Consider the following 21,535-nt stretch of genomic DNA (forward strand, 5'->3'; position numbering starts at 1 on the left):
TATGTGCAGTAGCTATTTTTTTATTTTTTATTTTGGAAGGAGTCATTTCTGAGTTTGACAACTCGATTGACTGAACCTGAACTTGACGATGTCCCGCATTAACGACTTATTTTTTTCTAAATGTTAATCCTTTAGGGTTAGGGTTAAACCTAAGATCTTGCACAGCCCTGGAATACTTTAAGACCTGGTAATGTGCGCAGATGACAAACTTATGTATACATAGCCAGCCAGAGCTGAGTAGAAATGGCAGACAACATCTTAACAATTTAAGCTGTGTGTGAAACCTGCTGTTGTGTGATGTACAAAATCCACCCTTTTGTGCCACAGATTGAGGTTCAGTGAACTGTTCAACCGTTTACATTTTTGAACCATTTGATTGATCGATTACGACCTCACGGTTGTAGTTTCCCAAACTCTGGAACAAGCTGCCTCTGCACCTTAGGCTGCCCTCAGAGATTACCTGCTTTTAAATCCCATCCTCTTAAAACGTGTTTTTATTCTCTAACTCGGTCTGAGAGCTGGTTCCTCTCTTCTACTTGACTGTTCCTTTCACTAATGTCCAAATCAAATAGCGGAGAACGAAGAGAACAATAAAACAAAGCATGGAAGGCTGAACAAAAGAAATGAAATAGCGGGGTGACAGGTTATTAAAACATCACTAGCACATCCACTGTGTGGTATTTACGCACTGTGTGCAGATGACAAGCCACAGCTGATTAGGAACGGCAGACAACTTGACAATTTTAAGGGGGTTCTTTGCCTCTGCACCTTAGGCTGTTCTAGACTTCTTAAATCCTCACCGCAAAACTTGTTTTTATTCTTTAGTTTTTAACACACTCTGACAGCTGGCTCTTCTTGTGTATTTAAGTAATTGCTTAATTAATTGGTATTCTTTACTTTTTTCCTCAGCTTTTGACTGTTGTGCTCAATGATTTCACGACTCTGATTGCCCAATCCTCTTTTGTTGTTTCTCAGTGTGTTTTACAAATAAAACTGACTTGCCTTGGTTGTTAATTTCACTAATGTCCAAATCAAACAGTGGAGGTAAAAAAAGAAAAAAGAAAACAAAGCATGGAAGACTGAATAAAAGAAATAAAACGGGACGCATGTCGATTCGCAGAAATGCTTTCAATTACGGACGAGGCGTGAACACATGAGCGCATAGGCATGAAAGAGAAATGTCCAAGGATAACAGCGAACGGACACACACGGGCACGCGGGCATGTTTTCTGTCAACAGGGCGACTCGTGTAAGCCAGTTACAGACGCCGACACCGAGAGGTCAGCAAACACCACGAAGCACTAGGAAAACAATGCTGTGCCACAGGGGGAGCAGCATGCGCGCCGGCATGGAAGCAAACACACAAACAAAAAGCTGCTACTTGTCACCAGCTGTAATTTCAGCATCGCAAACTGGCACAGGAAGCAGTGCCGTGAGATTGTGGCAACCGCGAGCTCGCCCGCTGTTACTGGACGTAGCCATGCTTTTAGCAACATGATACACATGGACGCGGAAAGCGAGAAGGAGGCATGGAAATGAACTAAGTAGTCGGGGAGGCTGAGGGAAATGAAACATGACAACTAGTAGTTACCAGCAGCCGCTTTATTGCTCTCTGACAACCTTTTACTGTTCTGCACACGACAGGGGTGGAAAACACGATGCAGTGACTGGTGTGCATCTGAGTGCATGCGTCCAAACAGATGCTGTATGAGCTGATATGTTTATGGATTTTTTTTTACACTTAGCACAAATAAGTCTGAAAAAAAACAGCACATAATAAATAAAGGCTCAAATATGCACTTCTATTTTCTTTTCACGTCCAAGATATAAAACGGCTAGAGTACGGGTCTTCAACGTTTTTTCAGGCCAAGGACCCCAAACTGATAGAGAGACTAGGTAGGTAGGGACCACCTCCCTACTATATGTGTTCTATATTAAACTCGGCCTAGTGTTATTTATAAAAATACATTATTATTATCATTTTGCATTCAATATTCATCTATTCGGATAATACACAGGTTCAAATAGTCTTTTTTCTAATTTCATACATGTAACAGTAGGGTGGCCATGCAACTGCTGTAAACATAAACATACCTATATATCCATACATATATATAATATTGCAGCGCACGTCTGGATTTCGCCTGTGTGGGCTGAATAGGCTCTGGCCAATTGCGGGGTAAGTCAGCGTGTAATATGCGGCTTCGTGATTGGCTCAATAGCAATAGGGGCGGGGCCTACTGTGTACAGGTCTAGTGTGGTTGCACTGAAAGAGTGAAGGGCTAAACTAAAATATGTTGGATTCATGTTAATGTGTATTAAAAAAGAAATAATTCATGGAAGAAAAAAAATAAATAATAATAATAATATATATAATATATATAAATGTCTAATCAACCAAAGATTTTGCGAGCCACCTGCACTACCTCTGCAGACCCCCTAGGGGAAACGTAACCCCTGTTGAAGACCTATGTGCTAGAGAACAAGGTTAAGAACAACAGAAGACGGCAACATCGAGGTCACTGACTGTAATGGGCTTTTTTTTTATACCTTGTACAACAAACAGACAAAGGCAACAAGGTTTAGGAGGAGGAGTGTAAATTAGCACATACACCTCAGACTGTATAAAAAGGGCAAATCGGCCATGATGTCACCCACAGGGTTTCTGGACCTCATATTTCCATAGTCTGACTTAGCTTGAGTCCTGGCAAATTCGTAAATGGGCCAAGAGGTGGAGGTTGAGTGGGTGTGTGATGCTGGAGCAGATAGCGAGCAACCTGCCACTCTAGTAATTATGGATATCATTAAACCTGAATATCATTTAAATGGCTTAATTATACAAAGAACAGTTGTCATGAATTAGCTACAAAACCATAACAGTTTACTTTTTTGCACTACGATGGTACTAGGATGGTTTTGGCAACACAACGCAATCATTTGGTAATATTTTCACCCTTTCCCACTCATACACAGTTTCCATTACAATACCACAGTGAAAGATTGACGAAAATGTCATCATTTCTGAAGTTTTTTTTAATCTGTACAAGATTATTTGTACTTCTCATACAACCAACAACAATTACAGACCGTGTTATAGCTTGCCCACAACAGCCCGAGCAGCCAGACAGGGTCCCTCGCCACTGATTAAAAACTGCAATGCGGCCTAACCTTGCTATCAGCATATGATAATAAAACAGTGAGTGGGGGGATGGGGGGAGTGTGTGGGGAGCATGTTTGAGAGAGATGGGAAGAAATCAATAGACGGAGCAGAGAACCGTCAGAAGACACATGGGTGAAAACATACACACTTCGCCAAAGGATACAAATGGGAAAGTATAAAGAGACCGCAGCAGACGAGTCCAGGAGAAGTTTTTTTTCCTTTCAAGGAGCCAAACTGTGTGTGTGTGTGTGTGTGTGTGTGTGTGTTTGTTGTGTGTGCGTGTGTGTCAGAGAGGCGCAGACATATGAAAGTGGAGTCATCTATTACTTCTGAGGATTGGTAGCATGAGACCACGTTCACTCCATTTAGAAAGGAAGACACACACACACACACACACACACACACACACACACACACACACACACAGACCGAAACACAATAAGGACCACGCAGACAGACACACAAGTGTAGGCACCCCTGGCGCACACACACCATCAAAAACACCAATGAAACGGAGCTTCAATAAACTCCTGGGAAATAATTTCTTCCATATGTCACAGTCTTTCTTCAAGAATAAACACACACTAAGTAAACACTCACAACTGTCTTTTTTTTTTTTTTTTAAACCGGAGCTGCTTTCAACACACATGTGACACTTGAAGGTATGACTGTAGATAAATTTAGACGCGCGCAGGTTGAATGAACAATGCCCTACGACACAATGAAGCGTCATGTGTAAACCTCACGTGTGTGCATCCACTGATTTGAGCCCCTAACTAGGCTTTGAGCTATTTTTATTTCTACACAACTACCTTGTTTGCCTACAACAACTAAGAGCTATAACAGCCCATGGGGAGTCCTTGCTAACACGTTGAGTTACACTGCAACTGCTGGTTTGCTATTAAATTCAGAATCTAAAATAGCTTGAAGTTGGCTCACAGACAAAAACTATATATTGCATTAACTCAGTGGCACTTAATTGGGTGGACATAAAAGCTAATGGAATTAAGTACAATAGCTGAGTCATAAATTCTGTTTTTACGAAGCTTATAAAATGTCATATGATTAACGCTGTGTTAATAACCTAACTAAAGTCATAATCGGTGAATGCGTCTTTGAATATGTTTCTGCTCAGCAAGAAACAAGTCTTCTATTTTCAGTCCCGCACCCCGAGACAAAAACAGAAATAAACACGCCGCCACCGTCGTTATTGCAGAACACATGGGGCCAGCGAGCACAGAACTGCAGGGATCCGAGCTGATGTTCATGTTCATGCCTTTTCGCTTAATTTGTCATTGTGCCAGTGTCCCATAAGACTAATTTGTAAGTCAACATAATCTTTTGAAACAGCATCTCAAAAACCACTACAAAGGTCCCTAAAAGTTGAAGATTTCAAAAAATTCATAGCGACATGGTGCCTTTTGTCAAAACCTTCCTTAAGACCAATACTTTAAGTGTAAAATAAGAGTTTTAAGGACAAGATCAATGGAAATGTACTGTTAGAACCATCGTAGTGACTGATATTTGTTCACTGTTGGTTAAACGTCTCCTAAAATACACAAATCATTCTTTAAATAAGCACCATTCACTTCGACGAAGCCTGACAGATATATGCTGCTATTTAGAGGATTCAAGGGATTGCTGCTAATATAGATAATTTCATGTTTAGATTTCTACAAATTAAACGTACACATTTTTGGACATTTAAAACCCCTGCTAAATGTTTACAGTAGTTTCTCACCAGTCTTTCTTGGTTTCCAAGCTGTTTTCAGTTTCTACAAAATACAAATCCAGGGATTGTCATGGTTATCAATGTAGACTCAATTATGTTGCTGCTACAGAGTACCAATTCAAGTTTAATCAATCAGTGAAAAATTTCACTCTCTTTTTTTCCCCACTGACTTGGCTTTCTAAAACTTCTGCCTCTAAAATTCCTAACATGCCATTTAGTACAACAAAACTATGTGCGAGGCCTTTTTAGCATGTCCAAAATCTTGTGAAAAAAATAATACATGAATAGATAACTGTATGAAATTACAGGGGACAAACATTATGGTACTAATGACAACAGAATAAGAGACATGGCAGATTTGCTCAATAGTACTTCAATAATAATACTTTTGCAAGGCAAAGTTTGGACATTTTCTTTTCAACAAGTGAAATTTTGTATTTTTTTTTAAATTACAGATGGAGTAAAGTATGTAAAAAATGGGTAACAGTACCAAATTCCAGGTAACATATGAGCCCATCCTAGCTGTCATTGGGCGACAGGCAGGGTACATCTATAACAGGGCTAACACAGAGAGACAGACAGCCATTGTTGCTTCAAAATATTAAATGAGAAAACTGGGGACCCTGCTTCACTTATAATAGGAATCCTCCGTCAAGACCGGTTAGATAGACATGCTATAAATGTAAGAGACTGAGGATACTTCAGGAAAAAATCGTTAGAGGCACTGGAGAAAATTGAAATATCGTTTCTTTATCGAGTTCTTACTTAATGTCACTTTCTATTCATCTAAACTAAATCAGCGTTTACGAACTGAATATTAGACACGAAACAATCATCTGCCTTTGAAGACTCATCAGTGATTGATATCTAAAATTACTGAAGTCATTATTGTTCATCGGTTCATCAAAGTGCCTGAAAGGTGTCTCGGGTAGTAAATGGAAATATTTTGATTACATGGATAGAAAAAGCACATGTTAAGAAAAAAAGATAAAATTATCTTGTCAATCCACAACAACACAACAATCGGCTATTTAATAGAGCAACAATGGAATGCTTGATGATTGGTTTTTGAAGGGCAGTGGGCTTCTTAATTAGGATTTGTTTTGGACTGATATTTGAATATACGAGTCCAAGGTGTCCATGGTTTTCCACAGTTGGTTATAGTGGATGCAAACCACCTCACTAGAACTACTCTGCTGAAAAGGAATCCAAACAGTGACAAAGGAAAAGGTATTGTATTCAAGGCGTGGGATAAATGCTTATGTAGATGTAGATGCTTATCCTCCAGCGACCAAATGGATCGCAGTCCAGATTGTAACTTAAAAGGTTTATCAGATGCCACTCGGAATATTACAGAGATTGATCAGTCGGTATGCTTCGTGGTAATAAATCACAACATGGTTTAAAACCTGACTTATTTGTAGTCTGCAAATGCTGAGGATAAACCGCTCAATCGCTCAGAAATCAGCAGGGGATGTCTGAGGAATAGCTCACAGCACTTGAGAGACATAACAATCAGCGCTGGCGGTCAAGCGTCTAAGTCGAAGTCGCTCTAAAGTTTAATAATAACCATCTCAACTTTTAACATCAATAACGTTCAACGGAGAGTGTACAGTCACAGTTCAGAACGTGATGCACAATTCGGACGGCTATAGGACGCAGGTGGACAACTTAGCATTAGCCAATTGCTAATTCACAAAATCATGAACAATGTCTTATATGATGTTATTGACATCATGTAGGTATGTGAGGCTCCACAGCTAAATGTTAGAGACAAGGCTAACTTTCTGGTGAGGAATAATCCTTTTATATCTGCAACAAATGTCATGTCAATCAACCTATTAGCTGACGATACAGTTGAGTTAAAAGAGTTCAGAAATATGTCCAATCTGTCCTTTAGTTGTCATCGCATTTCAGTTAAACACAAATATTTGAACTGTCACGTGATGATAGAGAAAAATCACAGGCTTACGAGAGTAAGTAGAATACGATGAAGCCCTCTGCAACCTTTCATATACGGAGTGTATGAAAGTGAATGGTAATGCACCCAATGGTGCAATGGCACTACCAAGGTTAAAACTCAGACCTTTGGCCTCAATGTTTGCCTTCGATAAAAGCCTCTTTCTGCCAAGCTATATAACCTTTCAACCACACAATTTTAATGCTATGAATGTAATTTGAAAGTGCATTTAAAGGAAACCTGGAAGCCAATGAGAAAGTTCAATCCGGCTTCCCCTATTGATTCCTAGAAAACAACCCAGTAATGGAACGGAATTGATATGAAACATCCAAGTAATGGAAAAGGACACTCATATTACCACTTTTCAAGGAAGAAATAAACTCCCTCACACACACACACACACACACACACACACACACACACACACACACACACACACACACACACACACACACACACACACACACACGCACACTTATATGGATAGTACAACTTCAAGTAAATCCGTCAGAAGCCACACCAGGTATTATGTCACACCAAACACATCATCTTCACATCATGTCTTCACATCTGACAAGACTGGTTCCAGTGACTGACTTGCATAGTATGTGGTGAACAAACGGTCACCCTCTGTGTGCTACGCTGTGGCCGACAGGTTAATAACCAGTGATGCTGTCCCAGTGTATTTTGGCAGCTCTCCCTCCCACTAACTCATCACATCCTATTACCACGGCCCATCATGATGGTGAGCACTTTCAATTTCACCTTTCTGTCAAATGAGCAACATAACATAGCATTTTTTATGACATTACTTGGCTTAGAAACTACTCCAGCATAAACGCTCCCGTTTAATAGTCTCAGTTTGCTAAATTAAAATGGCCTGGAAGATCCACTTTATGATGACAAGATTGAGGCGGACGGAGCGAAGGATACAGCTGATCATCATGGTTGCTACCACCAAATTCACTGTAACTATAGTGAGCTTGGAGCACTGGCTGAACCCTCATAGAGCAGCGTCGTCAATGTATTTACTTTTCAAACATAGAGCAGTGGCGACAAGTAAAGCTAGGCCCGTTAATACACTGACAATAGTTTTTTTGCTTGTCTTACGGGAACATTTGGGAAAGCAAATATACAAGGGTTGAGATTGATTGATGTATAGGGCCGACATTTGCATCGTCTGATACACGAGTGAGTTTGCTGATACACGTATATCAGCAATACACTTCAGACCCATGCAGCCCATACATTTCCCCTCCCCCACTAACAGAGTGCATGCAGCTGGAAACAGAAAAAAAGCTTGTGCTCTACCTCTCTTCACTGATTATATTGTGAACATATGAGCGTTAAATATTTTTTAAGTTCAATAAATGTCAATGTGTTTGGTTAAAATGAGAGTTGTAACATTTGTTACCACTGTGTCATTTTTATCATGTAAATGTAGGGAGAGAAATAGCAGTGTCGGCTCAGATATCGTCCCTTATAAATCCATCTCGGTCGACCTCTACAAGAGAGTCACCTTAGCAACTAGAGTTAAAACTAGAATGTCCACTAGTAGCAAACCGTCAGCTACAAAGCAATGGCCGGCGATTCAATTGTTTTATATGTGGACAGAATTTTATTCACAACAACAGCTTTTGATCTAAACATCTATGATAGTGTCACGAATGCAAACCAATAAATATGCATAGGTATAGTTTTTCATCGATTTAAAAATATCTGCATGGCAGGTACTGCAGTCAAGGTTGAAACTGCTGGCTTTCAGCATCAAATTTACATCAAAGATGGAGGGTTTCTTCCTCAATTTACATGAGCTGTTAGTAAATCACAAACAAACTTTTGACCTCATCAGCAAAACTGCCTGATAATCTTCTCAGTGACTTGGCAATTATCTCAGTCCTTGACCTGAGAAAGAGAGAGAGAGGAAGAGGGAGAGGGAGAGGGGGAAGGAAGAGGGAGGGCAGAACACGGGATGCCGGGATGTCAGTGTATCGGACTGGGAGTGCCAGTGGTGCCGTGGGATGCAGAGATCTCGGTGTCTGGCCTTTACTGAGTGCGCTCTGAGTGAGCTCATCAATATTCATTGACCTGCTCCGGCTAATGTCCCCAGCGACGGGGAGAATAAAGTTGCAGAGGTCGCACACTTCACAAGGGGAGAGAGAGGCAGGGAGAGCGAGGGAGAAAATGAGCGATGGCGAGGAAGTGAGCGGGGATGATAAGAGAGAGTGCAGGTTTCAGACAAAATGAGAGCAAAGAGAAGCAAACACCAAAAGGGCAAAGCCTCGGGGCCTGTTGGGGGTTAGGGAGTTTATTAAGACTTGAAAGTGAAACACATAAAACATGCAGAGGATACATAAGTACAAAGATAAAGACACACGGGCCTGTGGAGAACAAACACATACTTCTGTATGCAAAGAGTGACATGACGAGATGAGTGCAATGACAAATAAATACAGATTTTCAAACCTCTCCTTTTATTCCCTTTGCTTTCCCTGTAGTCTGGGGTAAACCCACAATGTATAACATGACACCTGAGAAAACACAAAGACACGTGCCTCAAGAGAGGAAGAAGAGTAAGATAAGAGAGATGCAGAAGACAAAGCTCAGAAGGGGAGTGGTTAGAAAGCAAGAGCAGATCAGTGTCGGGAGGGAAAAAACAAGCTTGTGGCTTAAACCCATCTTGACACACACCCGCTTGACAAGGCGCACACATTAATATGAAGCGCATATCAACTGTCTTTACAGTATATTTTAATATTAAACCCATCATCTCCTTAATCATGCATGCACATATTGGGGTGATGAATACTCAAGGTGAGAGGAAGGCCAAGGAGAAGGGATGATACCGGATGACGGGAGTGTGTAGTGCACACACTAACCCCCGGATCTGCATACAGTCACACGTACAATTACTTAAGATAACAATTGTTTAAAACGTACAGTTTAAATTAGCACAATCGTTCGAAAATCTCCGTTCAACAAGTGCAGCTAACGCTAACTCTAAGCAGAGAAGTGCTAGATCCATTGGCCAATTCCCTATTTGTTTACTTACCCAAGCTCTTATCTCTTGTTTAGAAACGCCTACGTTTACCAGACCAAAAATTCACAGGAGGAATTGATAAGACCATTGATAAAGAATCAAATCGATAGCAGAATTGATAATGGCATCGGTATCAATAAAATTTTATCAGTGCCCATTCCTAGTTGCACCGTAATTGAACTTCAGTTAAGCTTGTTACTTACTTCATGTGAAACAAGAAATCTGATCTTGTTCTTGAGGTGAGCAAGAATACTAACTAATCTTGTTTTAGCCAGGTCATTTATACTAAAGAAACTAAAAGAGACTAAAACTAAAGAGCTAAACTCAGGGGAAATTCTCACAGGCTCCTCCCTCTGCACGATATATCACACATGCTGAGCATTGTGGGATATGTAGGAGATGGATGATGGATGGTAGAGATGCCAGTCTCTATCTAGGAGAAATGAGCAGTCACATCTTCCACACACATCTTCCAATTTCTGACCAATCACAAAATAGTTGCTGGACACCACAGGAGAAAACGTGTTGATGTGTTGAAAACAAGCTGTGAGAACTCCCAAACGTGGGATGCAAGAACAATATAATGTCAGGAATAAAAAGAACGTACCAGCCCCTAGGAGGATTCAGGCAATGCTAGAGACGGCCACAACGTTGAATTTCAGAGCCTCTCTTCAGAAAAACTATAGGCTGCATCACAGAAGGTTCATCCATTTTTACACACAGTCAACACAAAGAATTTGCAAAAAAAAAAAAGGATGAGCCAGCCCCCAACCTCATGTTTTTTTTCTCTCCCTCCTTCTCATCTAGCATTATGCTGCCCACTGCTATTGCAGCAAATTTCCTGAGGCTATTTTTCCCTTTTTCTCCTCATGTCTCTTTCCCGCTTCACATCTTGTCTTTCTTTGTTTATTTTTTATTGCGCTGCCTCCTCTCTGGTGCTTTTTTGACTGAATCATCAGCGATCCCACCGAGATGACAAAGTATTCTGCTCTCCTCTCCTGGCTCAGAGTTAAAAGCATATAAATAAAGTTTTTGCAAGGAGCCGAGGGGGATAGATAAAAGCTGCCAAAACAAGTGGAATTATAGCTGGGGCCTGGCTATCACGACAATGACCCGTGATCTGTAGCATTAGACTGTAGCCATAAGATAGCTTTCTCAACCCCATCACATTTATTATTTATCTACTTGGAGCTGTGCTCTCTCTCTCCCTCTGGTCTTGTATAACCCTCCCCCTGCAGTCCAGGCTCATTCGCTTTCATCAGACAAAATCCTTCTCGGCTTCTCTGTCCAGCTTCTCCTCTCCACCTGGCCTTCACCTCAGCAGAGCACCGCCATTTTTTTTTCTCCCCCCCCCTTCACAAAATCCCTATTCCAGAAGTTCCCCCAGAAGCTGTCTTCTAGTTTTCAACTTTTCAAACACGCACGAGAGCTGATTCCTACCATCTGACAAAAAAATGACGCGTGTGTGTCTGCGCACAACGCAGTGGCCTAATACCAATGATCAGCAGCGGCAGCAGACAAATGCATTGCTCTGTCAACCAGCAACAGTCCCACTCCTGTTTCCGTTTGTATTCCTGCCGTGTCCTAAAAATACCGCTGTTACAACAAAATGGCATGCTGTCCATCTGTGCAGTTTAATTCTTTTTTAATTCATCTCACTTTCTTTAATGTCAAACAGAAAAAAAAAACACACAAAAGGGTTGCATACTTCAAACAGTAGCCTTAGTATTTAATTACTAACGTGGGGTGTGTGTTGCATATGTCTCTATGCTCACATTGACATGTACACGAACTTCAAATATTCTCAGTTTAATGGTCCATACAGAAAATACACATGACTGCATGCTAATGCAATGCATTGCTGTCTGAGTACCTTTTAACAACATGTTCAGAAACGGTGGAATTCCTTAACTGTGTGCATAAGAAAAGCTAGAATTACCAGTTCGAGTTCGTAAGCCTTGGCAGTGACACAACACGTAGAAACGGGCAACGCGTCAGCTGAGCGAAGCGCAAAGAAGCAGAAATGAGTGTGTTCAGATTCGACTGGATGGAAATAAATGCAAGAAAATGGAGCAAAGTGGAGAGTGGCTGATATGGAGTGAAGGTTAAACGGTATGTAAAAAAAAGTCCTGTACCTCCCTTTTTGTAGAGAAAAGAGACAAGCTCAAATTTTAAACCATCACCTAATCTGGATTTTTTTTTTTCACAGTTGCCTGCATTTTTTTGTCAGAGAAAACAAAGGACATGACATTTTGAAAGGTGAAACAAAAAAAGGAAGAAGAAAAGGAAAACGTGACTCGGGAAAAGTCAAACCGGGGCCAGGTTGGGTTTAAAGTGTGGAGGGGTGAGGGTGGGGGTGGGGTTTCTGGAGGCTGTCTAGCTGCAGACTAGGAGCTGTCAGAGCGCAACCAGGGGAGAAAGAGGCTTGTTCTGCTCAGCTCGGTTCATCCATATTAGATAGACGACACGCTGCAAGGCCAAACAGCACAGCGCCAACACAGTGTGTCACAACAAATGATCCATGGTATTGATGGGGGGGGGGGAGCTTGTAGCGTGAATCAGGGATCACTGGTCTGATGACGACTTCTCATGTGCACGCACACACACATGTTGACGTTTGCATCATCGCCCTGCGCCGTGAAACATTTAGAGTGAACACATGTGTGAAGGTGATTCACTGACCCGGCTCGCCGTCCTTCGCCACAAACCCGACGTCAGCACCGTCATGGGATTCACCGCAGCATTTAGTAGCTTCACACAACAAAACCCAAGGCTACGCATGCATGCTAATTAGCGTGTGCAGTTTGCAGAGCGGGCCCGCGTGCACTTAACTCACATATCTGCTTTCTGATGTGACGTTGTTGTGTTTGATACGCCACAAAAGACATACAAGCGCAAGGGGCCGGCACACCCACGCCACAGGCTAAACAGAGCCTCCCGATCTGGACAGTGGTGACATTTGGATGCCCTGCTGTTATGACTAATCATTCAAAATGAAGTCACAAAAATCTATTCCCGGCTTCACCTCTCACACCTCTCTGTGCCCCCCCTCCGCCCGTATTATCTCCCCCCCCTCCTCCAGACTACCTAAATGTCAGCATTTCAATTGGGCTCATTAATACCTCCCTTTTCAGGCGTCTCTGCGGCTAAGTAGTATGTTTGGGTGCTAAGGGACGCGAGATGATGATGCATCGGGACGGTAAGTGGAATGTTTTCTATCTCATTTCCTGCTTTAATATCAGCCCGGTATCCCTTTTTCCCACCGATATATCTCTTATCCATCATTATCCCTCTCCCCCCGCTCTCAGTTTCCCTCTGATATATCATCTCTGGTCGGGCGCGAGGCAGCGGCCGTGAATCATGCGGTGGCCTTTCCACTGACACGGCCCAGCTTGACCCGGCCTGGACACTGCGGCGCTAAGCAGCATCCATCACGGCCGGCGTCGCTCCCATCACGAGTCGGCGGGCCGGAATTCACACGTGTCTGTATAACACAAAAATCGCCAGCGCATGAGGACGCATACACAACGCAGGCCGCAGACAAAGGGAAGCAGGACGCCGGAGGAAGAGGAGGGAGGCTCGGACGGCCGATGAGAAGAGAGCACGAGACTTTTTTAAATCGTGACGGGCCGCGGGGATCTGAAGGTTTCTTTATGTGGCGTCAAAGAGGTGCGCACGCGAAGCGACGAGGGAGGGATGGAGGATTACACAGCAAGCGGATCAGATTTGCAGGAATACACAACGCAGCCTTGAAAGACAAACAGCCTGGCTATCAGGAGGCGGGAAAACAAAAGGAAGCAGCAGCTATAACCTTCGAGCTAAATCAGGTGTGATCACAGACGCTGTACTCTCAACTCACTGGTAATTCATTTAGTAAAACGAGTACGTCCACAGCTAAAACGGCTAAAATATACAAACGGCAATAAAAAATGATAGTCCTAACGATTGATTTAATTTCAGTGATCCCAAGGTGTTGTTTTCAGTCAAAGCCGGTGGCTTCCTCTACACTCGTTACCTGCCCTGCATCACACATCACTCAGAACAGGTAGTCGGTAGCTGGCTGGCGATCAGAAGGACGTTTAGCAGCTAAAAATAAACTCAGATGTTGGACCAAAACACAGCTAAAAGGATTAGCTAGATAAGGGTGCCAATATTGAACTTACATTTGCCTTGTTGCCAGAAACACAACTCCACGGGACTGCTTCTGCAGCTCTATATCTGACGATGTGAAAATATATGCTAAGTAGTTGACGATATGAACCAGAAAGGTGATAATAAGGTAAAATGCCTGTGTTGGCTCCGCGGCAGCCAGCGATTCTATTATGGCAGGTGTTAAGAGATGTTTTCTTTTTTTTCTCCTTTATTTTACATAACCTGGTTTACTATAGTCCCTGGGGATGCTGAAGCACAGATGAATTATTTAAAGCAATGATTGTGAGTGCTCGCTAATAGTGTGTTGCTCAAGCTGTGGCAAATTAGACAAAGTTATAATAGTTTAGCCTTCTGTAAATATGTTAATTGGATTTCTTGTCGAGAACGAGAATTTACTCTCGTATCTGTGTAGTAAATTCAGAGCCATTTAGATTAACTAGAAAGACAGTGTAAACTAATCGCCTGCACCTTGTGACTGATTACATGCAATATCCAACCAGCAACTTCTGGGGCTAAGAGAAGACAACGAGGAGAGTGCAATTCCTCAAATGACCACTTGAGGCTGTTTAGAGGAACAAAACCTGTTCTGTGTCTGTAGCTAATCTCTGTTGATGACAATTTACTTACAGTAAGTAATCTTAAAGCTTAAACTTAAGTAGTCTTAAAGTTATGCATGTATTCTGATCAGCCACAACATTATAACCACTGACAGGAGAGGTAAATAACATTGACCATCTTCTGGTCCATGTGGATGTTACTTAGACATGTATCACCCTCCTCCACCCCATAGCAACAACACTGCATCTACCCTCCAAATCCCCTAGATCCCAAACTGATCAAGTATCTGTGTAGTACTGGAACAAGCCTGAACCCCCCTCCCCTCGACCCATACCACCCAAAGGCCCCCACTAACAACATTATGCTTCCAGACGCCACAGGACACCCTCCGAAGCTCCGTGTCCATCCTCTGATGAGTCACGACTGTTCTGGAGCCACAAGAGAGACCTACACAATATTAGGAGGGTGGTCATAACGTCCCGTGGCCTCTCTGAGTGACAAGTGGGTGGTCTCACGCCGCCAGCTGTCTGCCTCAGCGCCTCTCACATCCTCCAGCGCTTCACTCGCGTTCCACATCATCGCCCATTTACGAATTAGCCGGGAGTTATGCGCAGTCAGGCAACGAGCCACCACACTGAGCTCTGAAAGCACACTTCAGGAATCCTATCGGTGATACACAGTTAATGGATATCCCTCATCTGTTTAATCTGAAGCCTTCTGGCAAAGCCAGGCGATGTGTTTCCTCTGGTTTAAAGCGATGCCGCCCGGGCTCCTTTTTTAATATTTGCCAACTGCCTAGAAGGTCTTAAATCAGCGGAGCGGCAGCGAACGGATGCGTGTCGGCATTCAAAACCATCACACTACTAAAAAATTCTTTCAGTATCGCCACTATTTTTTATATCCAAACTGGATATTCTTTACTTTGTAGCACTTTTGTTATATTTGAAAGTAGCATCCATATTTATACTCTGACCTTTTTCCTGGATCCAAGAAGTAATAAAGAAACAAAAAAAAAAAAACCAACAACTGAAAAAGCCTAACCTAATGTATGTAATTTATCAGTGTCAATAAACCAAACCAATTTTTACTGTGAATAATTACACGATCAACCAAAAACCAGTAGTTTCATTTCCTCTGCCCCCCCCCCCCCCCCCTCGATCAATATGCCACGTATTAACTATAAGTTTTATTTCATGCTCATTCAAGGAAAAAATTGCGCTAAATATATAAATAAACATAAAAAGAAGGAATAAATTGTGCTTTCCTCTTTTGATCCATGAATGGTTTTTCAGTCTAGTTGATTCTGGGTAAACAAAGAGAGAGCAATGCAAAGAGAGAGATGCACAGGGAATGAAAGAATAGGAAGAGGAAAAAAAAGTTCTGAATGAAGATGTCCAGTCATGTACATTATCTGTGTGTGTGTGTGTGTGTGTTACATGTGGCGTGCGTGCACCCCTAAGTGTATGTCAGTTGTTTCGCGACCCCCTTTGATCACAGACGACAGCGTTAATCAGCCGTCTCTGTCAGAGGAGCAAAGAGACGACGGCGTGGAAGCGAAAATGAATCTCAAACGTGAACGTGCTGCCGGTATCAGTTTCACTCACAAAGTGTAACCTGACAGAACGGTTGTCATGGAAATCTCAGCAGGCAGCCGGACGCGTACGCGCGTGCGGTATGGAGTTCGCAAGAGCACGCAAAACGGATGCGGAGGTTTTGCGCAGATGTGTGGGGAGACAGTTAGGTTGTGTTGATTAGTTAAGGGACCGCGGGGACAGAAAGGGGACAATGACGACTTCTTCCCTCCCTTCTCCGTGTTGTGGTTTCCGTCGGCATCGCTTCTCTCTCCGCCCGCCTCCTCCTCTTGTCTTGTTCCTGTCCGTGCACTGGTCTGACGAGGTCAGACAGGAGCACCACCAAGTCTCTGGTGTGGCCTCGGGGGCGACTCACCCTCTCACGCGACCAACCGCTCAGCCGAGCCACTGCCACAGTGAAAATCTGCTCCAATTACAATTCAAAACGCGATGAATTAAAGAGCGCGCGCATGTGGTTTGGAGTCGTGTCGGTACAGACGAGCACATAGAAAATATTTAGACTAATCAAAGTTAAATGAGACATTCGGGTACAAGAACCTCGCTCGCATTTAAAGGCCTCTCGGTCGCCTTGGGGGAGAAGAGAAGAGAAAGCGGCACTTCATCTGAAACGAGCCCCGCTCTTACGGCGAGCCTTCTTTTACAAGATTAATTAACAGATCCCTCGGATGTACACACCTAAGAGTGCACACGTGTGTGTGTGTGTGTGTGTGTGTCTCTGCCTTTGTGGGTGTGTGTGCGTTCTCTTCATCAGAGCCTGCCAAATGTCGGGAGTGCACCCAATTAGTTAAAGAGTCCGGGCCCCCACACCTGTCTACCTGCACTGACAATGCCCCGCGGCTGCGCGCATACATTTACACATTAATTAACGAGCGCGGGCCATTAATTAGTCATTCAGATAACTTAATGACCAGCCACTCAACCGCTGCTCACACTGAGGGACGGAGGCAGAGCCACGCGGGTAAATATACACAAACTAGGGTTGAGGGACGAGGCCAGAAATGATGACGCCGATACTCGGCTTTAATCGACTACAAGAACGTGATTCATAAATATATAAAATAAATGCGGCGCACCACTGAACAGTCTTCTTCTATAATAAATGGACGCTGAGGAGCAGAAGAATAACAACATATGGCTGCGCGGTTCTGCTGGTCCAGAATTCTGTAGCTGCATCCCGATCCCCTCCCGTGTTTTCTCGTACCGACACGGTAACGCCATCCCTGCTAAATGTTGGGGTTAATAGACTGTTCTGAACATTTGCATAAGACCATTTTTTTTTCGAGCAGAGTAAATGAGCACCGTGTAATCTTTGATATGAAAGGCCAGTGCTTCTGTTACGTCCTACCACTGATGATGTCTCGCAATACTACACAGCTACAGGCAGCTCCTTTATAGCTGGTGTTGTGGAGGTGGGTTAGGAGCAAGCGGCAGAATCACAAAGAGATGCATGCTTTTGTTTCGGTTATTTAGTCCTGAACCCTCATAAGAGGCCTGTTCCACGTTGGACACCGAAAGACAAACCACTCCCATCACGGAGGTAACCGTGACTACTTTTGATTGCTGTTTTTTTTATTTTTTTTTGTTTTACGTCGTCTTTCACCGACCGTCTTTGGCAGACCGGCAAAACTCAGACAAGCCAGTGACTCACAGGAATCTGTAACAGTCTACGTCACTGCGGAGGACTGGACGACATTTGGGTGATAGAGGAGTGAGTAATAATCTGAATTTTTGCGACTGGGGACTTTTTATTTTCATTTTGTTTCATTATCTTTTTAAAAACACCCGGGCCTAGTGCCAACGCATAGAGCCTGCTCCAACCATGAGATGTTACGCACTAGTTCAAATAAAGAGGATTTAGGAATGCTGAAGAATGAAGTGTTGAACTATGAACTAGTATAGAAATGCCATCTGCACTTTCACATGGGAAACTTTATGAAGTTTACCAGAGAAAACTCTAAACTGTTGATAATTATAAATCTGTTAGAAAGGTTTATATATGTATGTATGTATGTATGTGTGTATATATATATGTATGCATGTGTGTGTGTATATATATATATATATAGAAGCCTCTCTTGTCTCTTTCAGACCAATTACTAGTGCTCTTGCAAGTGTTTTTGAGTGCTGGGGTTGGGTCTGAAGTGATGTATAATTTGCACTTTGTTAGCGCGGACTTGATGAATCCCTGTGCCAGCCAGAGCATCTGTGCAGTTACCTCTCGGCCTTTGAGAACAGCCTTGGTCCTGTAGAGCAGCAGCAGACGGACGTCACTGTCCCCGAGGCTGAAGTTGCTCTCCAGGATCCGCAGCACGTCGATGCGAGGTGGCACGGGCAGGGACGCGTCGCTGCAGAATGGACGCAGCCAGGCCAGGAGGTCGTCTGAAGTGACCGCGCTGTCGCTGGGGGAGGAGGGGGGGGCGGAAGAAAGGGCAGCCGTCAGGCATTCAAAGGGAGCGGAAAATAGAGACAGAGAGGTACAGCATAACAACAGGAAAAGTCATTAAATAACCTTCAACTTATCTTTTCTAAATTATTTTTTTGCTTGCACTATTATTGTTCAAATAATCAGTTAAACATATTTTTCTTTCTGACCAAATAATCATTTAGGTCAATTTTCAAACTTTTTGGCTCCAGTTTTGGTTTGGTTTGGTTTTCTGCTAATCTTCTTTGCCTTTTGTACGATCAAATTGAGTGTTTTCATTATTTGGGTTGTTTGCTGGACTAAAGAAGAATTACAAAGACACGTGCTTAAAAAAAATACGCATTCTTAACCTCTTTGTTAGCATTTCATGGCCTAGATAACGAATTCCCTCTTTGGTGGCTTTGCTTCCGATGACCAACCAGACGTCTCCTATTCTGTGTCGAGTAACTACTTCCTTCATTACTGTTGCTGGGTTATTACTTGTTATAACAGATTTTGGATGGGATGTGGAGGCAAGATCCAAGTTAGCGTTAGCAGACAGTTGGGAACAATACATCGCATTGCTTTTGTCTGTCTATCTATGACAAAGGGTAGAAACCTTAAGATAATATAAGCCTAACATAAAATAAAACGTTACACAGAATCTACAGTAACAGCCATTAGTTCAAAGCCACTGAATCAAACCCCTTTGGGTGATGAACATACTGGAGTTTGTTCAACATGAACAATTCAGTTTTGAGAAAGTTAAATGCCGTAAAAAAAAAAAAACGTGTGCATGTGGTCTAAAAGGCAGCGTGAGCGCACAGATGTGACATACCCACTCTGCACATTGTTGTGCACAGCGGTCACCATGGCCTCCAGGACCCTGAGGGGTTGTGGGTAATTTGTCAGGCCGACCGGGTCCCCACTGAAAAACAAAGCACATCACCAACAATCACCTTACAAAACGCAAATTAAAATAAGATTTTCAAATTAGCATAAAGTCAAGGGACAGCAGCTGAAAAGGGAAAAGAAAAAAAAATAAATCAAAGCCTCTTTTCTCATAGACAGCGTTAGTTAAAAATGCGTCTGGTGACGGTGAAATGCTTCGAGCAGATGCAGCTGTGTAAAAATGAACCATCATCATGAAATTATTTTAAGTCCCGGAGATGAGACACGTCAGAAAAAAAAAAAACAGCAACAATTATATCCATCTTCAAACTCACAGGGTTTGATGGAAATTTTACAAGAATGTGTAATAACTGAATCGTTTAATGCAGATGAAAAGGATTCTTTAAACTTCAAATGAGGTGTAAATTAGATAAATGAGAGGCTTTTCACTGTGGGTGAGCTTTAAGAGGTACAAGGAAAGTCATTTTAAGTATGTTTCAGAGAGGTTCTGATGCTGTGTGTGTGTACCATGTGTTGGAGGGCCATTTTTCACAAAGGAAAAAAAAAAGTGATTTCCCTCAAATTCATACGTAGAGCAACATAAACAACTTCCCTGGCCGCGCACATGTGCGCACACACGGCCGCCGGACGAATGGCGACGCGGCGTATTCCTTATCACATTTCACCACTCTTCACATTTTCTCTTCAAACACACAGAACAGTTATGACAGTTACAAAAGACGGTCATTAGTGTGAGGCTCAGGTATGCCTGCCGCACCAGGTTGAAGGCTCGGAGAGAGCCAAAAACCAGACTGGCTCATTCATACCTGCCAAACACAATGCTTCGAGAAACAACAGACACACGCAAGCGCGGGCACGCACACACGCACACACAAACACACTGTCACTGCATAAAGGGATATTCATATGCAAGAACACCGAGTGACATGTTCAAGGGAAAGTAAAACCTCCAGTGAATACATAAGGCTCCAGCGTGTGCACTCTTGCACCTAACACACACGTATGCGTACATGGACACAGGCTGAGTGTGTGTCTGTGTGTGTGTGTGTGTGTGTTGGGAGCAGAGTGAGATCCGGAGGGGAACAGCTGTATCAGGCGGCATTAATTATAAAAAGATAATGAATCAAAGAAAGGGGAAGAACGTGTGCGTGCAAGAAAGAGAGGCTGTGTGTGTGTGTGTGTGTGTTCATTAGGGATAGTGCCTACAAAAACACAAATGTGTGAGTGGCCGCGCACGTGCATTTTCTGGTGCACTAATGCAGGTGGCATCTATCTGCACTATGCACCATTGAGCAGCTGTAAAAAAAAAAAAAAAAAAAAAAAGAAGAAGCAGGAAATGAGTCAGGAATATAATCTAGGTGATTGGTTCTCATTTATCAAGCCGATCAGACGGATGCTTGATATCTGCTTCCTTGTTCTTGGGGCGTAAAAGACAAAAAAAGAAAAGAAAAAAAAATTAGCTTCAATTCAAGCCTATGGATACGAGTATTCTGCTAATTACCCGACATAAATGAATCTTGTAACCACCTCAGTTGGAGCTGAGGAGGATGGTGTAAACCTGTCGTTAATTTGTTCAATAGGAAAATACTAACATTTAATAAGTAAATGACTGATCTGACTGTTTCTCTTTTAAGGCTTAAACAAATACAGATTGATTAACACTGTCTGTAAAGAGTTAATTTGTAATATCTAAACAGGATTATTTCAGTTGGGTTGAGTAAATACTGTCCATGCGAACGTAGCCTTCAGTTTCTCTATAACATCAGTAACCAACATACTGTATATAGTTTCCGTTTTTTAAGTCACAGAGTGTCACTGGCCCTTATATCTAGGAGCTGTAGACATGTCGAGGTGAATTATCTCCCTCTTCCCTTTGAATGCAGGGAGCAGGAAAACACAAATAAAATGCTGTGAGCCCAACTCCCCCAGGCAGCTACTGTAGATTCATTTCAACACTTCAGGCATTTGTTTTGACAGCGTTCTTCACCACCAACATGCTGAGCCCAAAGTGGACCGATATATATATAT

General features: G+C 42.7%; 1 protein-coding gene across 1 annotated transcript in view; it reads right to left on the minus strand.

Annotated features, from left to right (window-relative positions):
- nbas (NBAS subunit of NRZ tethering complex) overlaps positions 1 to 21,535 on the minus strand; it is a 169,059-nt gene that overhangs the window by 25,576 nt on the left and 121,948 nt on the right. Inside the window, exons 48-49 of the mRNA XM_047573656.1 lie at positions 19,434 to 19,523; positions 18,410 to 18,593 (exon numbers count right to left, since the gene is read on the minus strand). Coding sequence (XP_047429612.1) covers positions 18,410 to 18,593; positions 19,434 to 19,523 — 274 coding nt within the window. The remainder of the gene's footprint in view (positions 1 to 18,409; positions 18,594 to 19,433; positions 19,524 to 21,535) is intronic.

This window comes from Mugil cephalus, chromosome 21 (genome assembly GCF_022458985.1).
Source record: "Mugil cephalus isolate CIBA_MC_2020 chromosome 21, CIBA_Mcephalus_1.1, whole genome shotgun sequence".
Lineage (NCBI taxonomy): Eukaryota > Metazoa > Chordata > Actinopteri > Mugiliformes > Mugilidae > Mugil > Mugil cephalus.